The 27245-nt window shown below is 44.0% G+C and overlaps 1 protein-coding gene across 1 annotated transcript in view; it reads right to left on the reverse strand.

The window, feature by feature from the left end:
* Positions 1 to 27245, reverse strand: part of LOC126253057 (UDP-glucosyltransferase 2-like) — a 76572-nt gene that overhangs the window by 38865 nt on the left and 10462 nt on the right. Inside the window, exons 2-3 of the mRNA XM_049954144.1 lie at positions 22750 to 22938; positions 3025 to 3206 (exon numbers count right to left, since the gene is read on the reverse strand). Of these exons, the coding sequence (XP_049810101.1) occupies positions 3025 to 3206; positions 22750 to 22929 (362 nt within the window). The 5' untranslated portion in view covers positions 22930 to 22938. The remainder of the gene's footprint in view (positions 1 to 3024; positions 3207 to 22749; positions 22939 to 27245) is intronic.

Consider the following 27245-nt stretch of genomic DNA (forward strand, 5'->3'; position numbering starts at 1 on the left):
TACAACTGTATATTCTTTAAATCCTCTCCCTACGTAGATTCCACAATCTCCCTGTCCCATACGACGAAATCCGACCTAATAATTTTATTTCCTGTTAGCTTCAGCTTTCATGGGTTCTTCCCCCTTGGACGACATTCCCTACGTGCCAATTAATGTTCAATAACTTACCTGAATACCAACAAAAGCAAAACGAGAATAATGGAATGTAGTCGAATTAAATCGGGTGATGCTGGGGGAATTAGATTAGGAAATGAGACACTTAAAGTAGTGAATGAGTTTTGCTATTTGGGGAGCAAATGTAGACTGGCAATGGCAAGGAAAGCGTTTCTGAAGAAGAGAAATTTGTTAACATCGAGTATAGATTTAAGTGTCAGGATTTGTATGGAGTGTAGCCATGTATGGTAGTGAAACGTGGACGATAAATACACTCCTGGAAATTGAAATAAGAACACCGTGAATTCATTGTCCCAGGAAGGGGAAAATTTATTGACACATTCCTGGGGTCAGATACATCACATGATCACACTGACAGAACCACAGGCACATAGACACAGGCAACAGAGCATGCACAATGTCGGCACTAGTACAGTGTATATCCACCTTTCGCAGCAATGCAGGCTGCTATTCTCCCATGGAGACGATCGTAGAGATGCTGGATGTAGTCCTGTGGAACGGCTTGCCATGCCATTTCCACCTGGCGCCTCAGTTGGACCAGCGTTCGTGCCGGACGTGCAGACCGCGTGAGACGACGCTTCATCCAGTCCCAAACATGCTCAATGGGGGACAGATCCGGAGATCTTGCTGGCCAGGGTAGTTGACTTACACCTTCTAGAGCACGTTGGGTGGCACGGGATACATGCGGACGTGCATTGTCCTGTTGGAACAGCAAGTTCCCTTTCCGGTCTAGGAATGGTAGAACGATGGGTTCGATGACGGTTTGGATGTACCGTGCACTATTCAGTGTCCCCTCGACGATCACCAGTGGTGTACGGCCAGTGTAGGAGATCGCTCCCCACACCATGATGCCGGGTGTTGGCCCTGTGTGCCTCGGTCGTATGCAGTCCTGATTGTGGCGCTCACCTGCACGGCGCCAAACACGCATACGACCATCATTGGCACCAAGGCAGAAGCGACTCTCATCGCTGAAGACGACACGCCTGTCGCGACACCACTGGAGGCGGGCTGCACGATGTTGGGGCGTGAGCGGAAGACGGCCTAACGGTGTGCGGGACCGTAGCCCAGCTTCATGGAGACGGTTGCGAATGGTCCTCGCCGATACCCCAGGAGCAACAGTGTCCCTAATTTGCTGGGAAGTGGCGGTGCGGTCCCCTACGGCACTGCGTAGGATCCTACGGTCTTGGCGTGCATCCGTGCGTCGCTGCGGTCCGGTCCCAGGTCGACGGGCACGTGCACCTTCCGCCGACCACTGGCGACAACATCGATGTACTGTGGAGACCTCACGCCCCACGTGTTGAGCAATTCGGCGGTACGTCCACCCGGCCTCCCGCATGCCCACTATACGCCCTCGCTCAAAGTCCGTCAACTGCACATACGGTTCACGTCCACGCTGTCGCGGCATGCTACCAGTGTTAAAGACTGCGATGGAGCTCCGTATGCCACGGCAAACTGGCTGACACTGACGGCGGCGGTGCACAAATGCTGCGCAGCTAGCGCCATTCGACGGCCAACACCGCGGTTCCTGGTGTGTCCGCTGTGCTGTGCGTGTGATCATTGCTTGTACAGCCCTCTCGCAGTGTCCGGAGCAAGTATGGTGGGTCTGACACACCGGTGTCAATGTGTTCTTTTTTCCATTTCCAGGAGTGTAGTTTAGACAAGAAGAGAATAGAAGCTTTCGAAATGTGGTGCTACAGAAGAATGCTGAAGATTAGATGGGTAGATCACATAACTAATGAGGAGGTACTGAGTAGAATTGGAGAGAAGAGGTTTGTGGCACAGAAGAAGGGATCGGTTGGTAGGACACATTCTGAGGCATCAAGGGATCACCAATTTAGTATTGGGGGGCAGCGTGGAGGGTAAAAATCGTAGAGGGAGACCAAGAGATGAATACACTAAGCAGATTCAGAAGGGCGTAGGTTGCAGTAGGTACTGGGAGATGAAGAATCTCTCACAGGGTAGAGTAGCATGGAGATCTGCATCAAACCAGTCTCTGGACTGAAGACCACAACAACAACAACAACTATCTGCCTACACGGGACCGCAAATTTCACAACACTACTTTACTTTCTCCGACTGAGAGTTCGCGACTGAACACATCTGAAGACACATCAACGACTGCCGCTCTGGCGCACGCTCTCAAAAGGAAGCAACCTTAACGCTCATTGTTAAGCGCAGAGAGATGAAAATGTAATGATCGTATGGCATTGTTAGCCGAGAGGCCCCGTTTAGGGGAGTTCGGCCGCCGGATTGCAAGTTCTCTTTAGGTGACGCCACTTCGGCGACGTGCGAGCCAATGATGATGAAAATGATGATGGCGAAGACTCACAACACCCAGTCCCCTGCCGGGAATCGAACCCGGGCCCCCTGGGTGATAGGCAGTAGCATTACCGCTACGCTACTGAAGCGGACAGCACAGAGAGATGCGTAACAGCGAGTCGTCGCACCTCGCAAGGTTGTATTTGTACTCGTATCGGTCGAGATGCAGCAGCGGTGACCTCACAACATCCTACAACTTAGTGTAGTGAATTAACGTGGTTAGGTCTCATCATAACATTCGTCAGTTTTGTGTTTCATGAAACAACAAATAGTTTTTATCACCTTCAGTGAGCAATTTAATTTGTAGTAATTTGTAACTTTTTTTCCTTTTTCATGTTAAAAACTCAATTTGCATGCTTTATGAAATTACAACACACTATTAAAAACTGAAACTTAAACAGGCAGAACGTATGTTTACTACTGTTGGCCTCGGAATTGATCAAATGAACAAGCGGAAGAAGGAGGAGGCGCCGAGGAGAGAGGAAGAACAGAAGACTGAGAAAGAGGAAGACAGACAGAGCAGGTACGTACTTTATGAATTCCTGCATCTCCGGAGCGCTGAGGTCGCCCTCACAGATACCACCGCCTAGCCGCTTCCATGAAAGTATCATGTCAGTCGCCGTCCAATGGGCCATCGCCATCCAGTCAGAGGTTGTTCTCAGATACTTATACGAGGCAGATATGTCAATTTCTGTGAAGTTGGCAATGCTTTTCTGGAAGCAGAAACAATCATAATGTATGAAGGGGTTCTTGATGATATCTTCAGAGAAAAGCTATTGAATTTCTTACCTTTATAGAAGTTTAATAATTGCAGGTAATGTAGAGCTCTCTATTCTGTATACTGATTTAATGTGTATGTAATAAGGAAACTTTTTCATGGAGTCTGGCATACGCCATTGTCGAGTTGTAAGAAAGATTTTCTCAGATGACGAAACCTATGAGAAATGTTACCCCTTAATGAACTTTCATTGCACGTAGACAAGATGGACAGCGATAATCTTTAGCAGGTATATACTTGCCATTAAGGGAAAAAGTTCAATGTTTAGGGTCAATATGCGCATGGACACTTGGAAGAAATTTTTTCACACAAGCGACTCGTCATTTGGCACCTTTCACCTATCTCAGTTATCGCTACTAGCTACTGTATGACAGCTACTACTGTATAGAAATCTTACAATTGTAGTGTCTCTGGTGCCATCTCAGCTTGGCGCACCAAGTGGCGGCTTGAGTCTCTTGGGCTTTAAACCGGCCTTGAATATACGATATTACGACACTGCAGTGCCTGTCTTATTCTGATTACGATGCAAAGGCACTGCGGCGACCTCAGCCGTTATAAAAGACATCAAAGGATTTCGCAATTGCGAATAGGGACAACCATCAGCTGTAGAGTGGAATGATGATGATGAAAACTTGTGCCGGACCCGGACTCGAGCCAGGATTTCTCGCTTATCGCAAGCGGGCACTTAACCATTTTTTTTTGGTTGATCTCACTTTGTTCGCTATAGTTCGTACTATTTGTTCGGGGCGGACGCCCTAAGGCGTCAGTTTAAGGTCTTCGTTGATCCATTCACTCAGTTATTTTATTGCAGAGGGCAGATACTCCTCTGACAGAGCACGCTGAGCTACCGTGCTGACACCATTTGGCTATCCGTGCACGCCTCACAACCACACCCAAACTTTCATATGTCATCAACCATGCGTCTACGACCTGTAGTCGTACATCTTTTACATACAGTCTTAGACATAAAAACTGACCGCCGGCCGGCCGCCATAGAGACTAAGTCCGAGTCGTTCACTTAAGGTGGCCAATAAAACTGACCGCCCCTGACAACTCTAAGTCCGGCCATCTGCACAATCTGGCAACACTGTAAGATGCGGCAGTGATAGGACGAAGTGTTCTCCACTTCCGAGTTGGTATAGATGGAGTGAGCCCGTGGTCTTGCGGTAATCGTCGTGCTTTCTAAACTTAGAGTCGCATGTTCGCGTCCAACTGTTTTTTTTTTTTTTTTGTCTAAACACATTTCGATCAAAAGTTATGAGTCTGATTGAACATCGAAGACAATACGCGTAACATTCTACCCACCCGCAATAACAAGTAATCCAGAAACAATTCCGCAGGACAGCTCGTGGCTGCGTCGCGATCATAACAGCTTACGCTCGAGCGTTTCCTCGCGCTGCAGCGGCTACCGTCCACCGCCAGACGCCACCCGCCGCCTGAAATCCGGCGCCGCCCATGGGAACGCGGCGCCACGCTGTCAGTGTATGTATCAGCTGCCATTGTCGAATTTCAAGTTCTAGTTATCATCTTGCAGTTAAGCATTGGATTTTGCATACTTGAAAATCATGAACTACAGTTAAGCATTGCAAAACTGAGTCGCAAGTCGAAAAAGGTGTAATATCTGCAACACAACGTTTACTTTTGGTATAACAGAGGGGTGAATGTAGAGGAGACAGCTAGAAAGATTTGAACTGTGCGTGGAGCGAGTGCTTTTGGGAAAAATACGCCAGAAAAAGATATTCTTGTTTCAACAAAGATCGTTCTGGCATGAATGATTTTCCACATTAAGGAAGTCTCGACTACTGATATATGTGACATTTTACCATGCGACATTTGCATTCAACAGGCAAAGTTTAGAAGTCTGGTGTAGGAGTACTGCATGCTCTAATTCGAAACAACAAAAATCAATGGAGTGACTTTTATTGAACGTCAGGTCGCTCATTGAGCATTCCTTTGCAGTACTGTTACTGGTGACGTGTTATGATGTCTTTATCGTTAACTTCCTAAGAAGAAATGAAAGGCTGAGCCCCACCAAAAGACGTAGACTAGAGCAAAGAGTAGTGTGAACATAATATTTTACATTTGGTAGCTCCATAAGTGTGTTTTGAACTACGAATTCTGCCCCAAGGGGTGTGTGCTACACAGCTGGAATTTGTTGTCAACAACTAAGACACCTTTCGGCTGCAGTGTAAGAAAGTCGAGCAACAAAACTACATCACCTGTGCTACTGCATGATAACTGTTGATTTGAGAAACAAAACTATCAAGGAGGTTGATAGGAAAGTCGTCTCTCAGGCACTTGTATTGATAGGGAAGTCCTCTCGCAAGCACTTGTCCCTCTCGTCATACACTCCTGGAAATTGAAATAAGAACACCGTGAATTCATTGTCCCAGGAAGGGGAAACTTTATTGACACATTCCTGGGGTCAGATACATCACATGATCACACTGACAGAACCACAGGCACATAGACACAGGCAACAGAGCATGCACAATGTCGGCACTAGTACAGTGTATATCCACCTTTCGCAGCAATGCAGGCTGCTATTCTCCCATGGAGACGATCCTAGAGATGCTGGATGTAGTCCTGTGGAACGGCTTGCCATGCCATTTCCACCTGGCGCCTCAGTTGGACCAGCGTTCGTGCTGGACGTGCAGACCGCGTGAGACGACGCTTCATCCAGTCCCAAACATGCTCAATGGGGGACAGATCCGGAGATCTTGCTGGCCAGGGTAGTTGACTTACACCTTCTAGAGCACGTTGGGTGGCACGGGATACATGCGGACGTGCATTGTCCTGTTGGAACAGCAAGTTCCCTTGCCGGTCTAGGAATGGTAGAACGATGGGTTCGATGACGGTTTGGATGTACCGTGCACTATTCAGTGTCCCCTCGACGATCACCAGTGGTGTACGGCCAGTGTAGGAGATCGCTCCCCACACCATGATGCCGGGTGTTGGCCCTGTGTGCCTCGGTCGTATGCAGTCCTGATTGTGGCGCTCACCTGCACGGCGCCAAACACGCATACGACCATCATTGGCACCAAGGCAGAAGCGACTCTCATCGCTGAAGACGACACGTCTCCATTCGTCCCTCCATTCACGCCTGTCGCGACACCACTGGAGGCGGGCTGCACGATGTTGGGGCGTGAGCGGAAGACGGCCTAACGGTGTGCGGGACCGTAGCCCAGCTTCATGGAGACGGTTGCGAATGGTCCTCGCCGATACCCCAGGAGCAACAGTGTCCCTAATTTTCTGGGAAGTGGCGGTGCGGTCCCCTACGGCACTGCGTAGGATCCTACGGTCTTGGCGTGCATCCGTGCATCGCTGCGGTCCGGTCCCAGGTCGACGGGCACGTGCACCTTCCGCCGACCACTGGCGACAACAACGATGTACTGTGGAGACCTCACGCCCCACGTGTTGAGCAATTCGGCGGTACGTCCACCCGGCCTCCCGCATGCCCACTATACGCCCTCGCTCAAAGTCCGTCAACTGCACATACGGTTCACGTCCACGCTGTCGCGGCATGCTACCAGTGTTAAAGACTGCGATGGAGCTCCGTATGCCACGGCAAACTGGCTGACACTGACGGCGGCGGTGCACAAATGCTGCGCAGCTAGCGCCATTCGACGGCCAACACCGCGGTTCCTGGTGTGTCCGCTGTGCCGTGCGTGTGATCATTGCTTGTACAGCCCTCTCGCAGTGTCCGGAGCAAGTATGGTGGGTCTGACACACCGGTGTCAATGTGTTCTTTTTTCCATTTCCAGGAGTGTATATTCCTAAAATTTTACCTTTCCCGTTCTTGATCGATCAACCGTCAAGGCAATTCACTTCTAGACGAAAATACTCTTAAAACTACACTGGTTTAATGACATCGTTAGAACCAGTGGTTTTCTACAAACGTAGAATTTGCAAACAACTTTAGCATAGTCAGATTGTTGTATATATCGTGAAAGAAAATTCAGCTGCTGATTAATTTCTCTTTGATGATTAATGTTGCGATTAGAAAACTAATGGAAAATGCAATTAAAATATTCACTGTGCCAAAAAAAAAATAAATTCAGCTTACTACAGAAACATCACGAAGGCAATCTATCTTAATAAAGCATTATGTGTCTGTAAGACAATTGAGCCTATTTTAACACGAATTAGTAGGATATTACCGACTTTTGACTTCGAAAAGATCTATATTTACTTCATTTCCTGTATCATTCGCAAGTATTATGAAAATGTGGCATTTCATAGATAAAATTATGTGTTCACAACAACAAAAAATATGTCGGTAGAAAACAAAAGTGGCATTATGAAATTGGCAGTACCTTAGGTTTCCACTCTGACACTAAGGGTTACTGTAAGTAGCAAACCGAATTTTGCTCGAGCGTTATCTTACGATTCCCTTATTGAGTTTGTATCTGCCTGCTTGTAGCTCTACCAAAAAAGAATTTAAAAAATCTGGCTTTCAGCGAGTCTAGCAAGGCGAACGACAGCAGCTTGCACCTGGTAGCCAAGAATGTTACCTGAGAGATGGTATTTTCCTGTAGTGGGAAGACATCCTTTTGTGGTTGAATTGTTGGAAAATATCAGTCAAACGTGTGCCGTTGGTCTAAGCGTTTCGGTGTGTTGAATTTGTACCAATGATTTTTCTATAGGTTTTTTCTGTCCCAAATAGAGAGTTGAAGTCTCCCTTTAGTATTTTCACGTCATCTTGGTGAATTTTGCTCATAGTATTTTCGAGTGTGCTCCAGAATTTTTCGACATTTTTGGTGTTTTTCTTATTTTCGATGTTGGTGGGGCCATGTGCATTGATGAATGTTTATTTTTTACTGGGGCTCTGAATGAGCATAGTCATAAGTCGATTGTTGACGGGTGTGATTTCTTTGACGGAACTGATGATAGATCTGTGTTCGAGAAATGCCATGGCCAAGATTGGTACGCCTGTCGCTACCTTTTGTTGCATTTTGCTCTTGAAGGTGCAATGGTTTCCGTAATGCAAGGTTTCATTGTCAGTTAGTCGTGGTTCTTGAAAAGCAATGATGAGAATTTTTTGTCGGACGATTTATTATGTGAGATTATTTAGTTTTCGTATTTGGATCAATGTATCGATGTTTTGTAATAAAAAAAAGTTCTTATGTGTGTGAAATCTTACGGGACTTAACTGCTAAGGTCATCAGTCCATAAGCTTACACACTACTTAAACTAAATTATCCTAAGGACAAACACACACACACACACACACATGCTCGAGGAAGGACTCGAACCTCCGCCGGGACCAGCCGAACAGTCCATGACTGCTGCGCCTTAGACCGCTCGGCAGTTTGGTATGTGTGGAAACAAAATATCTCCAAAGTATCCCTCCACACGGCGACTTTGGAGAGGCAAAATGAAGGACTTGGAATTAAAGTCGTGCTTTTAAACTAATACATGCCACTAAGACAGGCATCACGAAACTTCTGATCCTCTCGTTAGATCCTGGGGATAGGAAAGCTCCTGTTAATGTAGCATGCCAGCCTAGATTACGTCCGAAAGCACAATGGCGATTGGAGCTGTATAAGACTTCCACCAGCACAAACCAACACTAGAACCGTCTATGATTGTATTACCACACATCGTCTTCACAAAGCAATTCCGGTAAATTAACCTACAAAAAACTGGAGGAACGTCTGGAAAAATATCAACAATAAAATTCTACCAACTAGAGTCAGTGCCGTATGGTGCGACGTTGTACACGAAACCATACCCTCAGCGGAACGATTATGGAAATTCAAATTGAGACCATCTCCATACTGCGACAAATGTCGGCTTGTAGAAACTGTAGCTCACATCTTCTTGTGTGAAAACAGAATCAGAATTTGGAACTGGACTAGGAAGAAATTAGCACTATCAACAGAACCGCAGAAAGTCATATACCGATAACTGAAGCTTTACAACCCGACTGGAAATGTTACCCGTCCGCAAAGAATAACACTTATTCGTGGCTTCTGGGACAGTTTGTGTTTTACGTCGTAACAAACAGAACTTAGAAGAGTACATGTTTTATATTGCAAAAGAACATTTTACGCTGAAGAAGAATAACAAATATAAGGAATGGTTTCAAATTTTTTTTATCTGTTGCATTATGTGGACTACGAAGAGGTGGACAGTTTTTTTTATTAGAAGCAGAATACTGTTCTTTCACTTTTTTTTATTCCTGGAATATTCTTTTACGTTGGCTCTAAAATCAGAACTGTTCTAATTTGCCAAAACCCCTCCAGCTCCGAAATGCTTTTCGTTTGTGGAAAAATATATGGCTTCCTTACAGACGTCATATGCATCCAGCGCAAAATAACTTAAATTGCGAATATATTTCTGAATGAATGTTTGTTATGTATTTTTCCGTCACCCTTTTCACTGTTATAAGTTATGTTCTACAAGGAACGCACGCCATTGGAGGCGGCAATCTGTAATTTATTTTACCTTAATTACTACTTCAATTTTTTCCACAATTTAAAGGTATATATGGTGAAACACGTATGTATTCATTACCAGCGATGGCGAGGCATGACAGAATCTCTGACCAGAGAGTTATTTATCATTGCTTGTCTGCGCTTGACCGCGAGAGTCGTCAGTTGTGTAGCGAGTCGGCAGGAACAGTATTACTATGTAGCGAGTCGGCAGTAGAAGTCAGTCTGCGCGAGTCTGCAGTAGTAGTCAGTCGGCAGTAGTAGTAGCGAGTGGACGGTTGTACCGAGCAGGCGTCGGCATGCGTCGACGGCGTGTTCTTCTTGCGACTCTGGTCAGGATTGTGGTGGACGATGAGTATGGTTGTAGAAGGTAAAGAAGCAGCATTGCGCACATCTAGTAATGTATGTCAATTGTAATTTAACTTGTTCAAAAAAGAAATGCCCCAATAATAATTTTTTTTATAAAGTAACTCTTTTAAAAGAAAAGTATTCTTTTCAACTTAAAGAATTTTTTCAATCTTTTGAAGGAAAAGCATTCATTTCAATTTAGAGAATATTTCCTATGCATTTCCTCCAAGAATCAAAATTAAATATACGCCAGCATTGCACGAAGCTGTGTCGATAAATAAGAGCAGATATAGATGCAGTTTTTTATTAAGGTAAGAATTTTTGCTTTTTTATTCAGAATACAGGGCCGAAGGTCAGCGCTGCTGTCCTTATAAAATTTACCAGGTATTATTATTTCTGCTGAGAGGTTCCATTTGGTTCATGGTTCATTATTTAATTATTATTATTGTTGTTGGTTTATGGTCAATTTTCATTCCTTAATTCTGTGGGGAGTTTAAGCTTGGTCCCATTTCACATTTTTATTAAACATTATTTTGTTGGGAGGTTAAGCTTGGCTCGATTTCCAATTTAAATTTAACAATTATTCGTGTGGAGAGGTTACACTTAGCTCAATTTCCACATTTATTTACTTGCGGGGAGGTTACAATGGGTGCAAACATGGAATACATGGGAATAATGCAGCTGCTCAGTGACAGGTATGGGGGAGACATTGAGGCCAGGCCTCGGATCTTCGACCCCTGCCCTCTTTGCCTCCGCCTACCTGGTGCTGAAAGTCTTCTCAAACTTAAAAAAAAATAATAGTGCAGTGATCAGCATGTCTGTCTAGTAAGCAGGAGGTCCAGGTTCGAAGCCCAGTCGGTCACAAATATTCATCTGCCGTCTTAGCTGTATTTCAACGCGCTGTGACAGTGTGGACGTCGGTCCTTCGATATTTAAGATGCAATTGTTTTTTGAGGCAATACAGGTGGTTTGCGGACATTTGTCTTGCCATCAGTGTAACGGGACTTCAACGGCATCCAACCCTTAGTCATTGCTTTGTGCCGGCGCTAACCCATGTCATATATGTGCGAATCAGATTATAGTTCATATTTAGTCAAATAACGAATGGTCAGTATACAAGTATGCCGGCCGGGGTGGCCGAGCTGTTCTAGGCGCTACAGTCTGGAACCGCGTGACCGCTACGGACGCAGGTTCGAATCCTGTCTCGGGCATGGATGTGTCTGATGTCATTAGGTTAGTTAGGTTTAAGTAGTTCTAAGTTCTACTGGACTGATGACCTCAGAAGTTAAGTCCCATAGTGCTCAGAGCCATTTGAACCTTTTATGAAGTATACAAGTATTTACGAACAGTAGAAGCAGGATTGCAGCGAACTGATCCCTTAACCAAGTGCAACACAGAGTACCTGTGTAATGAGTCATTCCAGCTGCATAGCTGAGGGTAATATTGTTAAGCAATTCATTGCAGAATTAATGTAATACCCGCACGATGATCTCTGTAGTCATACTGTATCATTAGCAGCTCGCGAATGGAGTACTCCTTTCGTTAAATCGGATTACTCAAGCTGAGGCCAAATAAAGAGAAGCGACGACGTCACAACACTATCTTTACTTAAGTAGGTAGTCAGCGCTAAATTATGTGTGCCACCATTAACGTTACTGTAAGCAGTTTGACAGCATAACACCACCACAACTACTAACAACCTGAGCCATATCATCACGCAGTTGTAACTCGCAGTGATTACAAGTTGCTGATGTTTGTCAAGAATAGCGGAAAGCGCCTCTGAAGTTCCATTTGCATTACGAATAGGACGGAGAGAATCCTAAATAACAGTAATAGGTCACCCAGAGAAGAGAAGAGTCCACGTATTGTCTCAAGTTCTTGCAGTTTGATATTAATGCAGTTCCCGATAGTTTCACGCTAACAGGTTCTTTTGGCTATCGGAATACTCATATGGGAATTACAAAAGTGTAATTGCTAGAACGCTCAAATACCTTAATAACACCTCATTCTGGATTGAATACGACTTGGAATGCGACGTTAATTTGACGTTTCCATCCATCTCCTGACGTCTTACTGAATGAAGTCTGAAGTGCACGCACAGTTGTGTTGCCTGCCGCATGGATTCTGTGAAGCGTTGTGGCAGCTAGCAGTCATTGCTGAATACAGACATTTGCAAATATCCCCACTGCTTTAGGGGAAATCGTCTTTGTTGCTTTTTTTCCATACCGTAATTAGGACAATAACATAAGGCTTCTTCTGCTGAAGAACTTGATGCCCACAAGTACTTAAATAAGAATCTCCTAGCGCGAGTAATGCATGAAAGGAGACAGACTGTTGGACAAAAGAATGGACAGCTCCCTGCTTCTTGCGTTTCCAATAGCGCCTACGATAAGAATCTGGTGTCATACATAGACTTACTAAGGTGTCATATTATGCTTCACAACCTTAAACTGTTTATTTTTTTTACTTCATACTAAAACAAAAGTTATGATATGGGAAGAGGAAATAATTGATATGCATCTTAGGAACTTGAGTTTTTCGTGTTTTTTTCTCACTTCATACTAAAACAAGGGCGTTACTTTGAGACGAGACAATGAAATATACGCTTCCAAGACATAATATTTCCTTGTGTGCTACTACTGCATACATGAAAGCCCTGCAGTTAATTTTTGTATGTTGGATAAATTTTGATATCACCTCACATTCCTTTGTGAGAAAGTTCCTATTTTCTTGGGATTCAAATAGAGTGGACATTTCATCAATGGTTAATATTCTGATGACTAATGACATGATATCCGTTGCAATTGCTCCATGGCACCTGTGAGTAGAGTCTCACGTTGGTTACTATAAGAACACGCAGGCAGTGATATCCGCTCACTGCAGTCACAGCCATGGTGATTTCTTTCTGTTTATGGCGAAGCGTCTGCTGCAGTGTCCACGCTCAGCCAGTGTAAACAGATCGCGGCGGCATTGGGCACTGCTAATCACTGCACTTGTCGCGAGCCTCGACAACAAGAGCGCACTGTCTCTGCTAACGATACTATGGAGTTAATACATCTTACTTAACGTAACGTAATATGCAGATCGTGGGTTGGGTAAAAATTCAGTTTGTAACTTCTCATCGTATTAAAATACTTTACAGTCATATTTGATGCAATATTTATTGTTGGTTGTCTCTCTAATGTTAATAGTATTGATTCAGATTGTGCGTGAACACGAAAACACACACACACACACACACACACACACACACACACACACACACACACACACACACACACACAAAAACAGTCATTGATTCCAGTGAGGGTGACAACTACTGTGTGTTGAACAACACATGCGCCAGTCAATTCCTCAGTTGGCGTCGAGTGGATGAGATTTTTCAATTACCTTGCTTTGCAAGAATTGTAAGGAGGAGACTGAAAGTAAATGAACTTGTATCTAAACAGCTGCGACAAAGCAAAGCTTGACCGACTATCAGATAATTGTCCACATGGGTTGTGTGGACGAGTATACTTTTAGTAACCAACCCACCCACGATCATTACGTAAGATTTCTCGAAGGGTAGGGGCATTGATTTCATTAAGTCGTCGACAGTGTAGCATGATGGCTTACTTCCCACCATACGTTTTCTATATTCGTCCAAAGGTCGCTTGCATTTGTAGGTCCACATGGCAATGACCTTGTTACCTCTGCCCACATATTCTCTATCTGGTTGATATACGGTGATCGTGGAACAAACGGCAACAGCTTTATCCTCTCTTGGCCATGAAACCAATCTAGCACTGCTCTGCTATGATGGATGGGGCTCTGCTCCTGTAAATAAACTGTTATCTCGTTCGTTCATATATTTATATTTAAATAACATATTAGTAATAAGCACATGGTATTATTATTTTCCACAGTGTTTAAGAATTCAGGCCCTGACATAAATAAGTGATCTAGATTCAACCGTCCGATTAAGAATGTGGTTTACCCAGTCTATCAAATGATGAGAGTCGTATTCGGATATCCACATTAAGCCTGACTGGCTGAATCCGATTAGACCGATCTGGTATCGAAATGGAATTACAGAAATCGGATAATTTGAACGTCTGTATTGCAACAATGCTGCGCACATAAATTCCTATGATGGAGTAACAGGTAGCAACTGCGCAAGAAAGTGAGAAATATGTCTACTAGCAGCAATGTAACGTAATTATAATCCATATTTATGTGATGGAAATACTGAGTCGAACAATACACATCTATTTCAGTGGTGGGAAGATATACCATATCGGATTTGCTGATGACAAATGACAATAATAATAATAATAGTAATAATAATAATCGCGTGTGGTGGATAGGGGAAACCCTCCCCCATATGGGTGGTACCGAGGAAATCAAATACTAGGGGTGAACCAAATACTAACACTATGCTGAACGGCTACTCAATCCATTGAACCAAAATCCAGACACGTCTGAGTGAAAATCACCGCTACTCTGGTCACCGTCAGTTAGCTCAATGAGCTCGGCTGAAAATATTTGCTTCCAAAGGCTTCAACACCCTCTGGTCCTGTCCGGTCCTGGAATCACCGAGGCCAAACCAATGAAACACAGGCAAACATGAACTATGCAAACTGTCGACAGGCGGCATTTGGAATTTCGGATTCTGGGGAGACCAGGTTAGCACGGCAGAGAATATTGAAGATCTCTTGTAAATTTCCCCACAAGCAGAAAACATGCATTTGAAAACTACACGCCGCTCGGGATTAGCCGAGCGGTCTAAGGCGCAGCAGTCATGGACTGTTCGGCTGGTCCCGGCGGAGGTTCGAGTCCTCCCTCGGGCATGGGTGTGTGTGTGTGTTTGTCCTTAGGATAATTTAGTTTAAGTAGTGTGTAAGCTTATGGACTGATGACCTTAGCAGTTAAGTCCCATAAGATTTCACACACATAAGAACTTTTTTTTATTACAAAACATCGATACATTGATCCAAATACGAAAACTAAATAATCTCACATAATAAATCGACCGACAAAAAATTCTCATCATTGCTTTTCAAGAACCACGACTAACTGACAATGAAACCTTGCATTACGGAAACCATTGCATCTTCAAGAGCAAAATGCAACAAAAGGTAGCGACAGGCGTACCAATCTTGGCCATGGCATTTCTCGAACACAGATCTATCATCAGTTCCGTCAAAGAAATCACACCCGTCAACAATCGACTTATGACTATGCTCATTCAGAGCCCCAGTAAAAAATAAACATTCATCAATGCACATGGCCCCACCAACATCGAAAATAAGAAAAACACCAAAAATGTCGAAAAATTCTGGAGCACACTCGAAAATACTATGAGCAAAATTCACCAAGATGACGTGAAAATACTAAAGGGAGACTTCAACTCTCTATTTGGGACAGAAAAAACCTATAGAAAAATCATTGGTACAAATTCAACACACCGAAACGCTTAGACCAACGGCACACGTTTGACTGATATTTTCCAACAATTCAACCACAAAAGGATGTCTTCCCACTACAGGAAAATACCATCTCTCAGGTAACATTCTTGGCTACCAGGTGCAAGCTGCTGTCGTTCGCCTTGCTAGACTCGCTGAAAGCCAGATTTTTTAAATTCTTTTTTGGTAGAGCTACAAGCAGGCAGATACAAACTCAATAAGGGAATCGTAAGATAACGCTCGAGCAAAATTCGGTTTGCTACTTACAGTAACCCTTAGTGTCAGAGTGGAAACCTAAGGTACTGCCAATTTCATAATGCCACTTTTGTTTTCTACCGACATATTTTTTGTTGTTGTGAACACATAATTTTATCTATGAAATGCCACATTTTCATAATACTTGCGAATGATACAGGAAATGAAGTAAATATAGATCTTTTCGAAGTCAAAAGTCGGTAATATCCTACTAATTCGTGTTAAAATAGGCTCAATTGTCTTACAGACACATAATGCTTTATTAAGATAGATTGCCTTCGTGATGTTTCTGTAGTAAGCTGAATTTAATTTTTATTGGCACAGTGAATATTTTAATTGCATTTTCCATTAGTTTTCTAATCGCAACATTAATCATCAAAGATAAATTAATCAGCAGCTGAATTTTCTTTCACGATATCTACAACAATCTGACTATGCTAAAGTTGTTTGCAAATTCTACGGTTGTAGAAAACCACTGGTTCTAACGACGTCATTAAACCAGTGTAGTTTTAAGAGGATTTTCGTCTAGGCGGCGGGTGGCGTCTGGCCGGTGGCCGGTAGCCGCTGCAGCGCGAGGAAACGCTCGAGCGTAGCTGTTATGATCGCGACGCAGCCACGAGCTGTCCTGCGTAATTGTTTCTGGAATACTTGTTATTGCGGGTGGATAGAATGTTACGCGAATTGTCTTCGATGTTCAATCAGACTCATAACTTTTGACCGAAATGTGTTTATGTAGTGTTACTTGGTTGAGGAGGCCGAATGCACGCGTTAACTCACGCAGGCTGGCGTGAGGTCTGAAACAGGATACGTAATGAATGCTATAAAGAAAAGTACATAGCTGCTGGAATACTTAACTTTAATCCATCATTGTTGTACATCGCTCTTGACGATACAAGTGAGACTCTGTAGATACATGCAATGTAATGGTAATGGCGCCTTGCTAGGTCGTAGCCATTGACTTAGCTGAAGGCTATTCTAACTATCTGCTCTGCAAATGAGCGAGGCTTCGTCAGTGTGCATCGCTAGCTAAGTCGTCCGTACAACTGGGGCGAGTGCTAGTCCGTCTCTCGAGACCTGCCGTGTGGTGGCGCTCGGTCTGCGATCACTGACAGTGGCGACACGCGGGTCCGACATGCACTAATGGACCGCGGCCGATTTAAAGCTACCACTTAGCAAGTGTGGTGTCTGGCGGTGACACCACAGTTAAAAAAAAAAAAAACTGTTGGACGCGAACATGCGACTCTAAGTTTAGAAAGCACGACGATTACCGCAAGACCACCGGCTCACTCCATCTATACCAACTTGGAAGTGGACAACACTTCGTCCTAACACTTCCGCATCTTACAGTGTTGCCAGATTGTGCAGATGGCCGGACTTAAGAGGCGGTCAGTTTTATTGGCCACCTTAAGTGAACGACTCGGACTTAGTCTCTATGGCGGCCGGCCGGCGGTCAGTTTTTATGTCTAAGACTGTACATTCCTGTGCAGGCCATGAAAGTCGCTTGCCCAGTATCGACAGATAAATACGATATTGCAGTGCCTATGTTATTATGATTACGATGCAAAACTCCTTTGGATATGTTTGGCTGTCCAAAGGAACAGGCGCTTCGGTGACAAGAGCCGTTATGAAATACATAAATGTATTCGCAATTGCAAATAAGGACAACCAGCAGCTGTAGAATGGAATGATGACAATGAAAATTTATGAGAGACTGGCCCCCAAACCCGGATTTCCACCTTATCGCGAGTGGTCGCCTTACCATTTGGCTATCCGTGCACGAATCACGGCCAGACCCAAACTTGCATATGTCGTTCACCATCCGTCTGCGACCTATACGCGTACATCCATTATGTATTATATCGTACAGGTCAGACTTGTACTTGAAAGTCGCTTGAACGGTATCGGCAGATAAATATGATTTGCAGTGCCTATGTTATTCTGATTACGATGCAAAGTTCCTTTGGACATTCATGCACGTCCAAAGGAACAGGCACTGCAGCGACCACAGCCGTTACGAAACACATCATACGAATTCGAAACTACCAATATGGACAGCCATGAGCTGTACAATGGATATATGGTTGACGACGTATGGGTCTGGCTGGTAGTTGTGTTCGGATAGCCCTATGGTAAGGTGATCGCTTGCAATAAACGGAAAATACGGTTTCGAGTCCCGGTCCGGCACAAACTTTCATTGTCATTATTCCATTCTGCAGCTGATGGTTGTCCTTATTCACAACTGGGAATTCATTTGATGGTCTTCAATATACGTTATTAGGTTATTAAAAAGTGAGCGAAGCAGATTCACCAATGCTTTGCAATCATATTTTGTGATACACAATGGTGCGGAACTTCTTAGTAACAAAAACTTCAAATTTGGTTTGTTGTACAGTATACCCCTTTGTTTCTACTCGCTCGCGCTCCCGCTCTCTGTAAGAAAACAACCGGCCTGGTGCCTAATGGTAGTAACTGAATGGCTACAAATTAAGTGATGGCGGCATATATTGAATGCTCTGTGGTCTCTGTTAACTTTATCACCGTGTTTAGTGGATGTAACATATTGAAAATGATATGAGGTCCCATGCTTCTTTACAGAGCGTAGGGGAACGATGCGGGAGACCCGCACTGCCTTACTAGGCAAGGTCCTAATGGAGGTGGTTTGCCGTTGCCTTCCTCCGACCGTAATCGGGATGAATGATGATGATGAAGACGACACAACAACACCCAGTCATCTCGAGGCAGGAAAAATCCGTGACCCCGCCGGGAATCGAACCCGGGACCCTGTGCTCGGGAAGCGAGAACGCTACCGCGAGACCACGAGGGGCGGACATGTAACATATTACTGAGTAATATTTTTTTAATATTAGTGCCACGTAGCTCTTTAGGTATCGCCAGCTACAGATGTCGCATCTGCTTTTGTGTCGAAGCAGACACAATAAGCGGGCGGTTCCTGTGATCTCAAGCTAGAAGCAACCGGAAAACAGTGAGTACTGGCCGATGTCGTTCGACCTGTACCAGTTCTGTTATTCCCGCCAGCCACATCACCGAGAGTCCTGTGTACAGCAGTAGTAAAGATGGCGACAGGCGCTGAAATCGTTTACGACGCCGTCAAATTTCATTCACATCGGTCTGTTACAGCAGCACAACATTTAATTAAGGTCTTCCACAAAGATGCACCGAGCGCCAAGTCTGTGAACCAGTGGTAACGCACACTTATTAAAAGGCAATGACATCCTGTAACTGAGCATTTGGAAGACTGTACGGGAAATATTGAAGTAGAAATGTTACTTCCTGCAATTACTACAAATTCTGACATTCGAATACAAATACAGGGCTATTACAAATGATTGAAGCGATTTCATAAATTCACTGTAGCTCCATTCATTGACATATGGTCACGACACACTACAGATACGTAGAAAAACTCATAAAGTTTTGTTCGGCTGAAGCCGCACTTCAGGTTTCTGCCGCCAGAGCGCTCGAGAGCGCAGTGAGACAAAATGGCGACAGGAGCCGAGAAAGCGTATGTCGTGCTTGAAATGCACTCACATCAGTCAGTCATAACAGTGCAACGACAATTCAGGACGAAGTTCAACAAAGATCCACCAACTGCTAACTCCATTCGGCGATGGTATGCGCAGTTTAAAGCTTCTGGATGCCTCTGTAAGGGGAAATCAACGGGTCGGCCTGCAGTGAGCGAAGGAACGGTTGAACGCGTGCGGGCAAGTTTCACGCGTAGCCCGCGGAAGTCGACGAATAAAGCAAGCAGAGAGCTAAACGTACCACAGCCGACGGTTTGGAAAATCTTACGGAAAAGGCTAAAGCAGAAGCATTACCGTTTACAATTGCTACAAGCCCTGACACCCGATGACAAAGTCAAACGCTTTGAATTTTCGACGAGGTTGCAACAGCTCATGGAAGAGGATGCGTTCAGTGCGAAACTTGTTTTCAGTGATGAAGCAACATTTTTTCTTAATGGTGAAGTGAACAGACACAATGTGCGAATCTGGGCGGTAGAGAATCCTCACGCATTCGTGCAGCAAATTCGCAATTCACCAAAAGTTGACGTGTTTTGTGCAATCTCACGGTTTAAAGTTTACACCCCCTTTTTCTTCTGCGAAAAAAACGTTACAGAACACGTGTATCTGGACATGCTGGAAAATTGGCTCATGCCACAACTGGAGACCGACAGCGCCGACTACATCTTTCAACAGGATGGTGCTCCACCGCACTTCCATCATGATGTTCGGCATTTCTTAAACAGGAGATTGGAAAACCGATGGATCGGTCGTGGTGGAGATCATGATCAGCAATTCATGTCATGGCCTCCACGCTCTCCCGACTTAACACCATGCGATTTCTTTCTGTGGGGTTATGAGAAAGATTCAGTGTTTAAACCTCCTCTACCAAGAAACGTGCCAGAACTGCGAGCTCGCATCAACGATGCTTTCGAACTCATTGATGGGGACATGCTGCGCCGAGTGTGGGAGGAACTTGATTATCGGCTTGATGTCTGCCGAATCACTAAAGGGGCACATATCGAACATTTGTGAATGCCTAAAAAAACTTTTTGAGTTTTTGTATGTGTGTGCAAAGCATTGTGAAAATATCTCAAATAATAAAGTTATTGTAGAGCTGTGAAATCGCTTCAATCATTTGTAATAACCCTGTACTATGGGACTTTCTTTGGGATATCCACAAGCATGCGACACCGTATGGAACAGGTTGGTCTTAGTGAAAAAATCATTGTTGACGCGACAATTGTTAACTGTACGCTGAAGAGACACGACCTGATGCATACAAAGTTCCACACGTTATCGTTCGACACGTTCACCAACCACATTAAGTTCATCCGTGAGGTGGCGCCTTACAGTTTAAAAATTTGAGGTTCCTTCTCCTTCATGGAACAGACCATTACAGGCGGTGTGAATGTGGACATGCTGAGTTTGTTTCATTCTGCAGCTACTCAACCCCTCATCTAGATCGTGAGTTCTGAAACTCATTGGCGAAAACCGATGGATTGATCGTGGTGGGCATATTGATCAGTGAATGTCAGCCTTCGGTCTCACCCATCTTAACATAATGTGGATTTTCTGTGTAGGGTTCCGATCTTTGCGCCATCTTTACCAGCACACCTGCCAGAAGTGCGATGTCGCTTCAACTGGACCTTAGGAGAGAGGGAAGCGAATGTGTTACATCGACTAACGCTGAACTTGATTACTGATTCTACTTTTTCGGAGTCCTAAAGGAAAAATACATTTAGGACTTGTAACTAAAATCTGATAAGTTTCCGAGTGTCAGCAGAAAGTTGTGACAGTTTCTCTTCTTCATTGTCCCATGATTTGTCAATTTGGTTTTACTTCGTGGCTAGATGCCATTCCTTAAGACGTTGGTAAAGTTAAGGGATGAAAGACCGAAAGTCGTGTGATCCATTTGTCTGAGAATCGTCTAAACTTTGCTCGTTCAGTTATCTTTTAAAATGCAAAGTTCTGGAATATTGTGTCAAATACATTGGTGAAATAGGTTCACTAACTTTTTGATAACCCTGTATCAAATTGGTTACTCAGAAAAACATAGTTTATGAGGACTGAAATAAAAGACACATTACATTACTGAGGAACTATTTGCCACTGTGGGTTAGTGCATAATAATCCTTTTTCAGTACGTGTGCTCACCTATGACAAGCTTCATTAAAGTCGATCAGTTCAGTTCTTGCGTTCTACAAGAAAGAAGGGTGGCGCAAAATAAACGACTCTGATGTTTCATAATTGTATAATAATCAAATATATGCAATTATTGACAAGTACGATCAAATTAAGACCTGTTTGAGTTCAGAAATGTCAGCATTCATTCCATCTAAATTCTAAAAATAATTCTGGATGTCGCCTTCCGTGAATGGCCACAGGAGCTGCACCATTTTCGCCTTGAGGCGGAGTTGCAGAACACGACTGTAGCAAGCTGCTCGGCCACTGCCGTTGAGTTGATCCAGCTTGACGAAACTTGTCACAGCGTCCAAGTCCAGTTCAAAGTCGAAAGAACGGCCACAACAAATATCGGGTGACAATTATTGAACTATATGAAAAAATAACGTAAATCAGTTACAAACTACCGCGTCCACACACTTTATTCAACACGTAAAGTTCACTACAGATATTCAAATATAGGTTGTGACGTGTTCGGGACGCCTACCATCATTGACGATGATGTGCCGCAGACGAATAATGAAATTATGCATAACCCGCAGAAGTGTCGGAATATCGATGACGTCGATGACCTCCTGAACGGCTGTTTTCAGCTCAGCAATGGTTTTTGTACACCTTTTCTATAATATAGCCCCACAAAAAAGAGTCGCATGTGTTCAGCTACGGAGAATATGGGGGCAAATCGTGGTCCATTCCAGTGGCCTCTGGGTACCCCAGAACCAGAATTAGGTCCCTAGAGTGCTCCGCCAGGACATCAAAAACTCTCCTGCTTCAGTGCGATCGAGTTCGGACTTGCATGAACCACATCTTGTCGAAACCAGGGTCACTTGGGGATGACATCAGCTTCCAAAAACTTCACGTACCATTCGGTAGCCATAAAGGAATATCGTACTGATTATTCCGTGACTGCACATTGCACACCATATAGTCACCCATTGAGACTTCTTAATAGCGAAGTGTGGGTTCTCAGTCCCCCAAATGCGCCAATTTTGCTTATTGACGAACTCATTCAAATAAAAGTAGGCTTCGTCGCTAAATCAAACTGCATGTCCATACTATGTCCCTCACGATCCGAGGCAGAAGTTATGACAATTTTATTTCATGTAGTTCAATAATTGTCACCCCGTAGTTGCTTAATACTGCGAGGGGGCTCTTATCATCTGTTCCTTCAGACCACTGTGTTTCCGCATTTACAGTTGTTACATTTTTCTGTTATTTTTAAGTGATTACTGGTGTTGCGACCGTCATTTAAGTTTGCCCCTCGTGACTTTGAAGAGATGGGAAATGAGTACCTTGGACGGGTTGGTGGTGACGAAGGTGACCTGGTGGCCCCTCCTGGCCAGCTCGAGACTCATCGTCTTGAGTGGTCCCTGGTGGCTGACGGCAGGGAACGGCACAATGGACAGGATCTTGGCTGCCTCCGAGGCTCCCACCAGCACCGACAGCATCACCAGCGACAGGCCGGAAATCATGGTGGTCACCTGCCAACAACAGATATCTCTACTGCACCCGTTACATACGTTCACGTCGTCATGACAGCTTACAGGGCTGTTATAAATGATCCAACAAATTCCAACATATAATCTTAACAATGGATTTATGTATTAAACCGGGGATCTAGAAACGACGGAGAGGCTTCTTTCCGGCGTAGCCCTCAGTGGTTCACAACCCCACAACAGGACACAGCAGTCCACCCACCCCACTGCCGTCCCACACCGAACCCAGGGTTATTGCGCGGTTCAGCCCCCCCCCCCCCCCCCCAGTGGACAGTGGACTCCCCCGGGAACGTCTCGTACCAGACGAGTATAACCCCAAACGTTCGCGTGGTAGGATAATTTTGGTGTACACGTATGCAGAAATGGTGTTTGCGCAGCAATGGCCGCCACAGTCTAACTGAGGCGGAATAGGAGGATGCTAAGTTCACCGGACTTGGATACGATGTGACGTCATTATGACGTATACACGCTACATCGAAAACGATAGAAACCGTATATCGACTATTCGACTTTTGTGAACTTTCGAGTGGTTGTGACAGGGTAGCGCTGTGCTCTGCGCCATTCGTTTAAATGTGTTTTGCGTTCCTTGCGTTTAAATCGTGTATTGTACTGTGTTTGTGTCCTGTGCGTTGTTTTTCGTTTGCTCGTCTCTAATTATGTATTCAGCATTCGAGAGACTAATGAGAGAAAAGCTGAAAGAGTTCAGCATCCATGACGACGGGAAATTGCGTTGTTATTGTGAATCTCAAGCAGATATTGATGTACTTCTGACCCAGCTGAAGTGTGTCGGTTATTCGTACTCGGTGAGAAGAAGCACTCAGCAGCCAAAATCTTTAGATGCGTCAAGACACTAACCTTTCGTTAAAATTACATTGAGAAATCCACTTCCCCTCGTATTTCATCTCCGTAAGTTCGAAATTCAATCATTCTACACACCAGTCATTACTGGACACTAAGGTACCTGTCTCTGCAGTCCGAGTGTAAAATTACTTGGAATTATGGTTGATAAAAGACTATCTTGCGATGGACATATAAATTACTTAGCTAACAAACTTGCACGAGTTCTCTTTCAGCTATATGAATTAAGAAAAAAAAGTCAGCAAGAGTATGCTGCTACAATCTAATATGTACTGACAAGACCAATTGTATGAAACCATACTAAAATATTGATAATAAATAAATATTATTTTCGGCGTAAGCGTTCAATACAACAATCACACAATCTAATGTGGTCGGGACATAAGAAGGCTTCACTTTTTTACGAAACGTGTTGTCCATGGTGTTTTCAAGGCCACGGTCAGGAATATTTATATTAATTTCCAGCTCTTTTATTTTGGCGAAATACATACACGCTGCCACACTGAGCTGTTATCAGAATCGCACGTGTCAAAACAAACCACTAGCTGTCGACAGTTTAGAATCTCGAACGTTCGTAAAAGTCGATAGGTGTGTTAATCGACTAAAGTGTATATACGTCAAAATGACGTCACATCATATCCAGGTTGGGTGAAATTAGCGTCCTCCGGCGGAATAAGGGGAACCAGCCCGCATTCGCCGAGGTAGACTGAAAAGCACCTATAAACCATCCACAGACTGGCCGGCACACCGGACCTCGACACTAATCCGCCGGGCGGATTCGTGCTGGGGACCGGCACGCCTTCCCGCGCGGCTTAGTGGGCGGGCATCTTAACAATAGTACAAGTACAGCAGAAACAGAGGTGGTCAGATGTAGTATCGATTGTGCAGTAGCGTCGCATCTCAACAAAGAGCGCTGGTTCAAGGAGTTCTAGGTAATGTGTTAGAATAACTTTAGATAGAGAGATATATGGAAGACTGTCAAGTGTTGTTTCTGATGTGTGCTAGATATATACTACTCGCTACGGGCCATAATGATTTTTTATTTGCAAATGCAAAGAGCGTATTCATAAGTGATGATTGAGACAATGTATAACACTTGCGCCCAATGATTTTGTAAAGCTAATTGTTAATGTTTAATCACTTTATTGTTTGTTAATTGTGAGCATTATTAATTTTCGAAGAGCGAAAATACAAGTTTTAAAGTTAGTGCCATGTTGTTCCTTACCACAAGTTAATACCAGTTTCCAGATCCATGTCGTTTTTGATGAACTATTTTGCTCAAGAAGTTATTGCCTCAGTAATATTCGATTTAATTAAAATGTATGATAAGCAACAGCCTTGCACAGTAGCTATATGCTAACTATACAATTTAAAGTACTAACAGAGAGCAGTACGAAGAGCATTACCATTGCGCAATTAGAGGTAAGAAATTTTATTTTTTGAGGGATAGCATTCATTAAACACAGGGACCACTATTTTCAAATTCATCAAGTTTTGTTTTATTACTAGGACCAATTTCAAATCAATAATGTTGCGTCACATTCAGTTTTTGTGCTACGTAAATTCATGCAGTTTTGGTTTGACTTAAAGTTATTGACAGTCTGCATTCTCGCAGTCTGAACAGTTCAGTACAGGGCAAAGCGCATAAACGACAAGATAAAATTCACGTTCGCATGCCATTCACATTCAAACAGATGTGTTGCAGGCTATTGTCACTTACGTTATTTCAAATGTACATGTTTCATTGGGACTGGGGACATAATTGAAGGCTGGAAAAATGTTGACTGTGGAAAGGTCAATGAAGGAACAGGTAGCATTTGAAATTTGTGTTCCGCAAGGACGCAGAAAATCAATTGGCTAGACGTACTAGGAATTCAAGAGGCATGAAAGCCCTTGATGGGAGACAGGGCGCCACCATCAGCCATTTTACGTACAATAAGCCCCTTCCAGACTTGCTCTGCAGCCACAGGCAACTAGGTAGTTAGTGCATATTTTCCTATTTCATCTACACAGTTTTCGTATGTCGTCATCATCGTCTTTTCTTTATCTCTTGGACGCCAGCAAGGTACTTCCTTGGGTCACTTACCATCCATGCGTCTGGCTGCAAGTCCAGCTCACCCCATTTCATTTCAATGGCGCTCATAGTTCCTATCCCCTGTCCCCCAACACACTTTTCACTCACCTGTTTCTCCTAGTAATTCTCGACAAGTCTTACTCCAAAGCTTGAAAGACAGCTGTTGTTTCAGACAACCTCCATTTCAAACACGACTCACGCCCTGTCCTCACAGCTTTAGTTCTGCTAGTACCTCGTCTCCTACCTTCCAAACTTCACAGAAGCTCTCCTACGAATCTCGCAGAGCTAGCACTCCTGGAAGAAAGGATATTGCGAAGACACGGCTTAGCCATAGCCTGGGGGATGTTTCCAGAATGAGATTTTCACTCTGCAGCGGAGTGTGCGCTGATATGAAACTTCCTGGCAGATTAAAACTGTGTTCCGGACCGAGACTTGAACTCGGGATCTTTGCCTTTCGCGGGCTAGTGCTCTACCATCTGAGCTACCAAGCACGACTCACGCCCCGTCCCTACAGCTTTAGTTCTGCCAGGTTTAGTTCTACAAGGTTCGCAGGTGAGCTTCTGTGAAGTTTGGAAGGTAGGAGACGAGATACTGGCAGAATTAAAGCTTGTACAGGAGAGTAAAGATCGGTTTTGCGTTACACTTTCAGTAACGTTACGTTTACATGTGTGATACATGGTGATACGTCTTCGAACGGGTTTTGATTAAAAATTATAATGTGCTCTTTAAAAAAGACATACTGCTGTTCGTAACGAAGACGTTAGAAGAGAAGCAGTCATGCTCGTTAATGATCCCACCCCCCTCCGTTAGTAAAAATTATTTTCTTGATACATTTTTTACTTTTCTTCTGGACAGAGTTATTTGTGAAAAAAAAAGACCGCTCAACGTATCAAAGTAAAATGCGCTTTATTTTGAAGCTTAGGCATTGCAGTTATGCTTTAAACAAAATATCGTTCAAATGTTAACCACGGCCTTTCTTTGTTAATCACACTGCCCAACATTAGTGGATTGACCTCTTGAGTTACCACAACTTTGTACGGATACAGGCCCAAATTCATTCCCAACATTTGCCACGTTCATATCTCAGACAGGCACAATTGTTGATTTCGTCTTGAAACTGACACATTCTTCTCTTTCTCAATACTGGCCGCTGCTGCCGAGATATTGCCCCCACTTTGCGCACTACGTTGTCTTTTTAATCGCTTCTGGTCGTGTTGAGTGAAATGCCGCTCAAACTGCCATACACGCGCACACACACACACACACACACACACACACACACACACACACACACACACACACACACATACATACATACATACACAAAATAGACAGCTTTAAAAAGTATCACTCTTAATGA

Source organism: Schistocerca nitens, chromosome 4 (genome assembly GCF_023898315.1).
Source record: "Schistocerca nitens isolate TAMUIC-IGC-003100 chromosome 4, iqSchNite1.1, whole genome shotgun sequence".
Taxonomy (NCBI): domain Eukaryota; kingdom Metazoa; phylum Arthropoda; class Insecta; order Orthoptera; family Acrididae; genus Schistocerca; species Schistocerca nitens.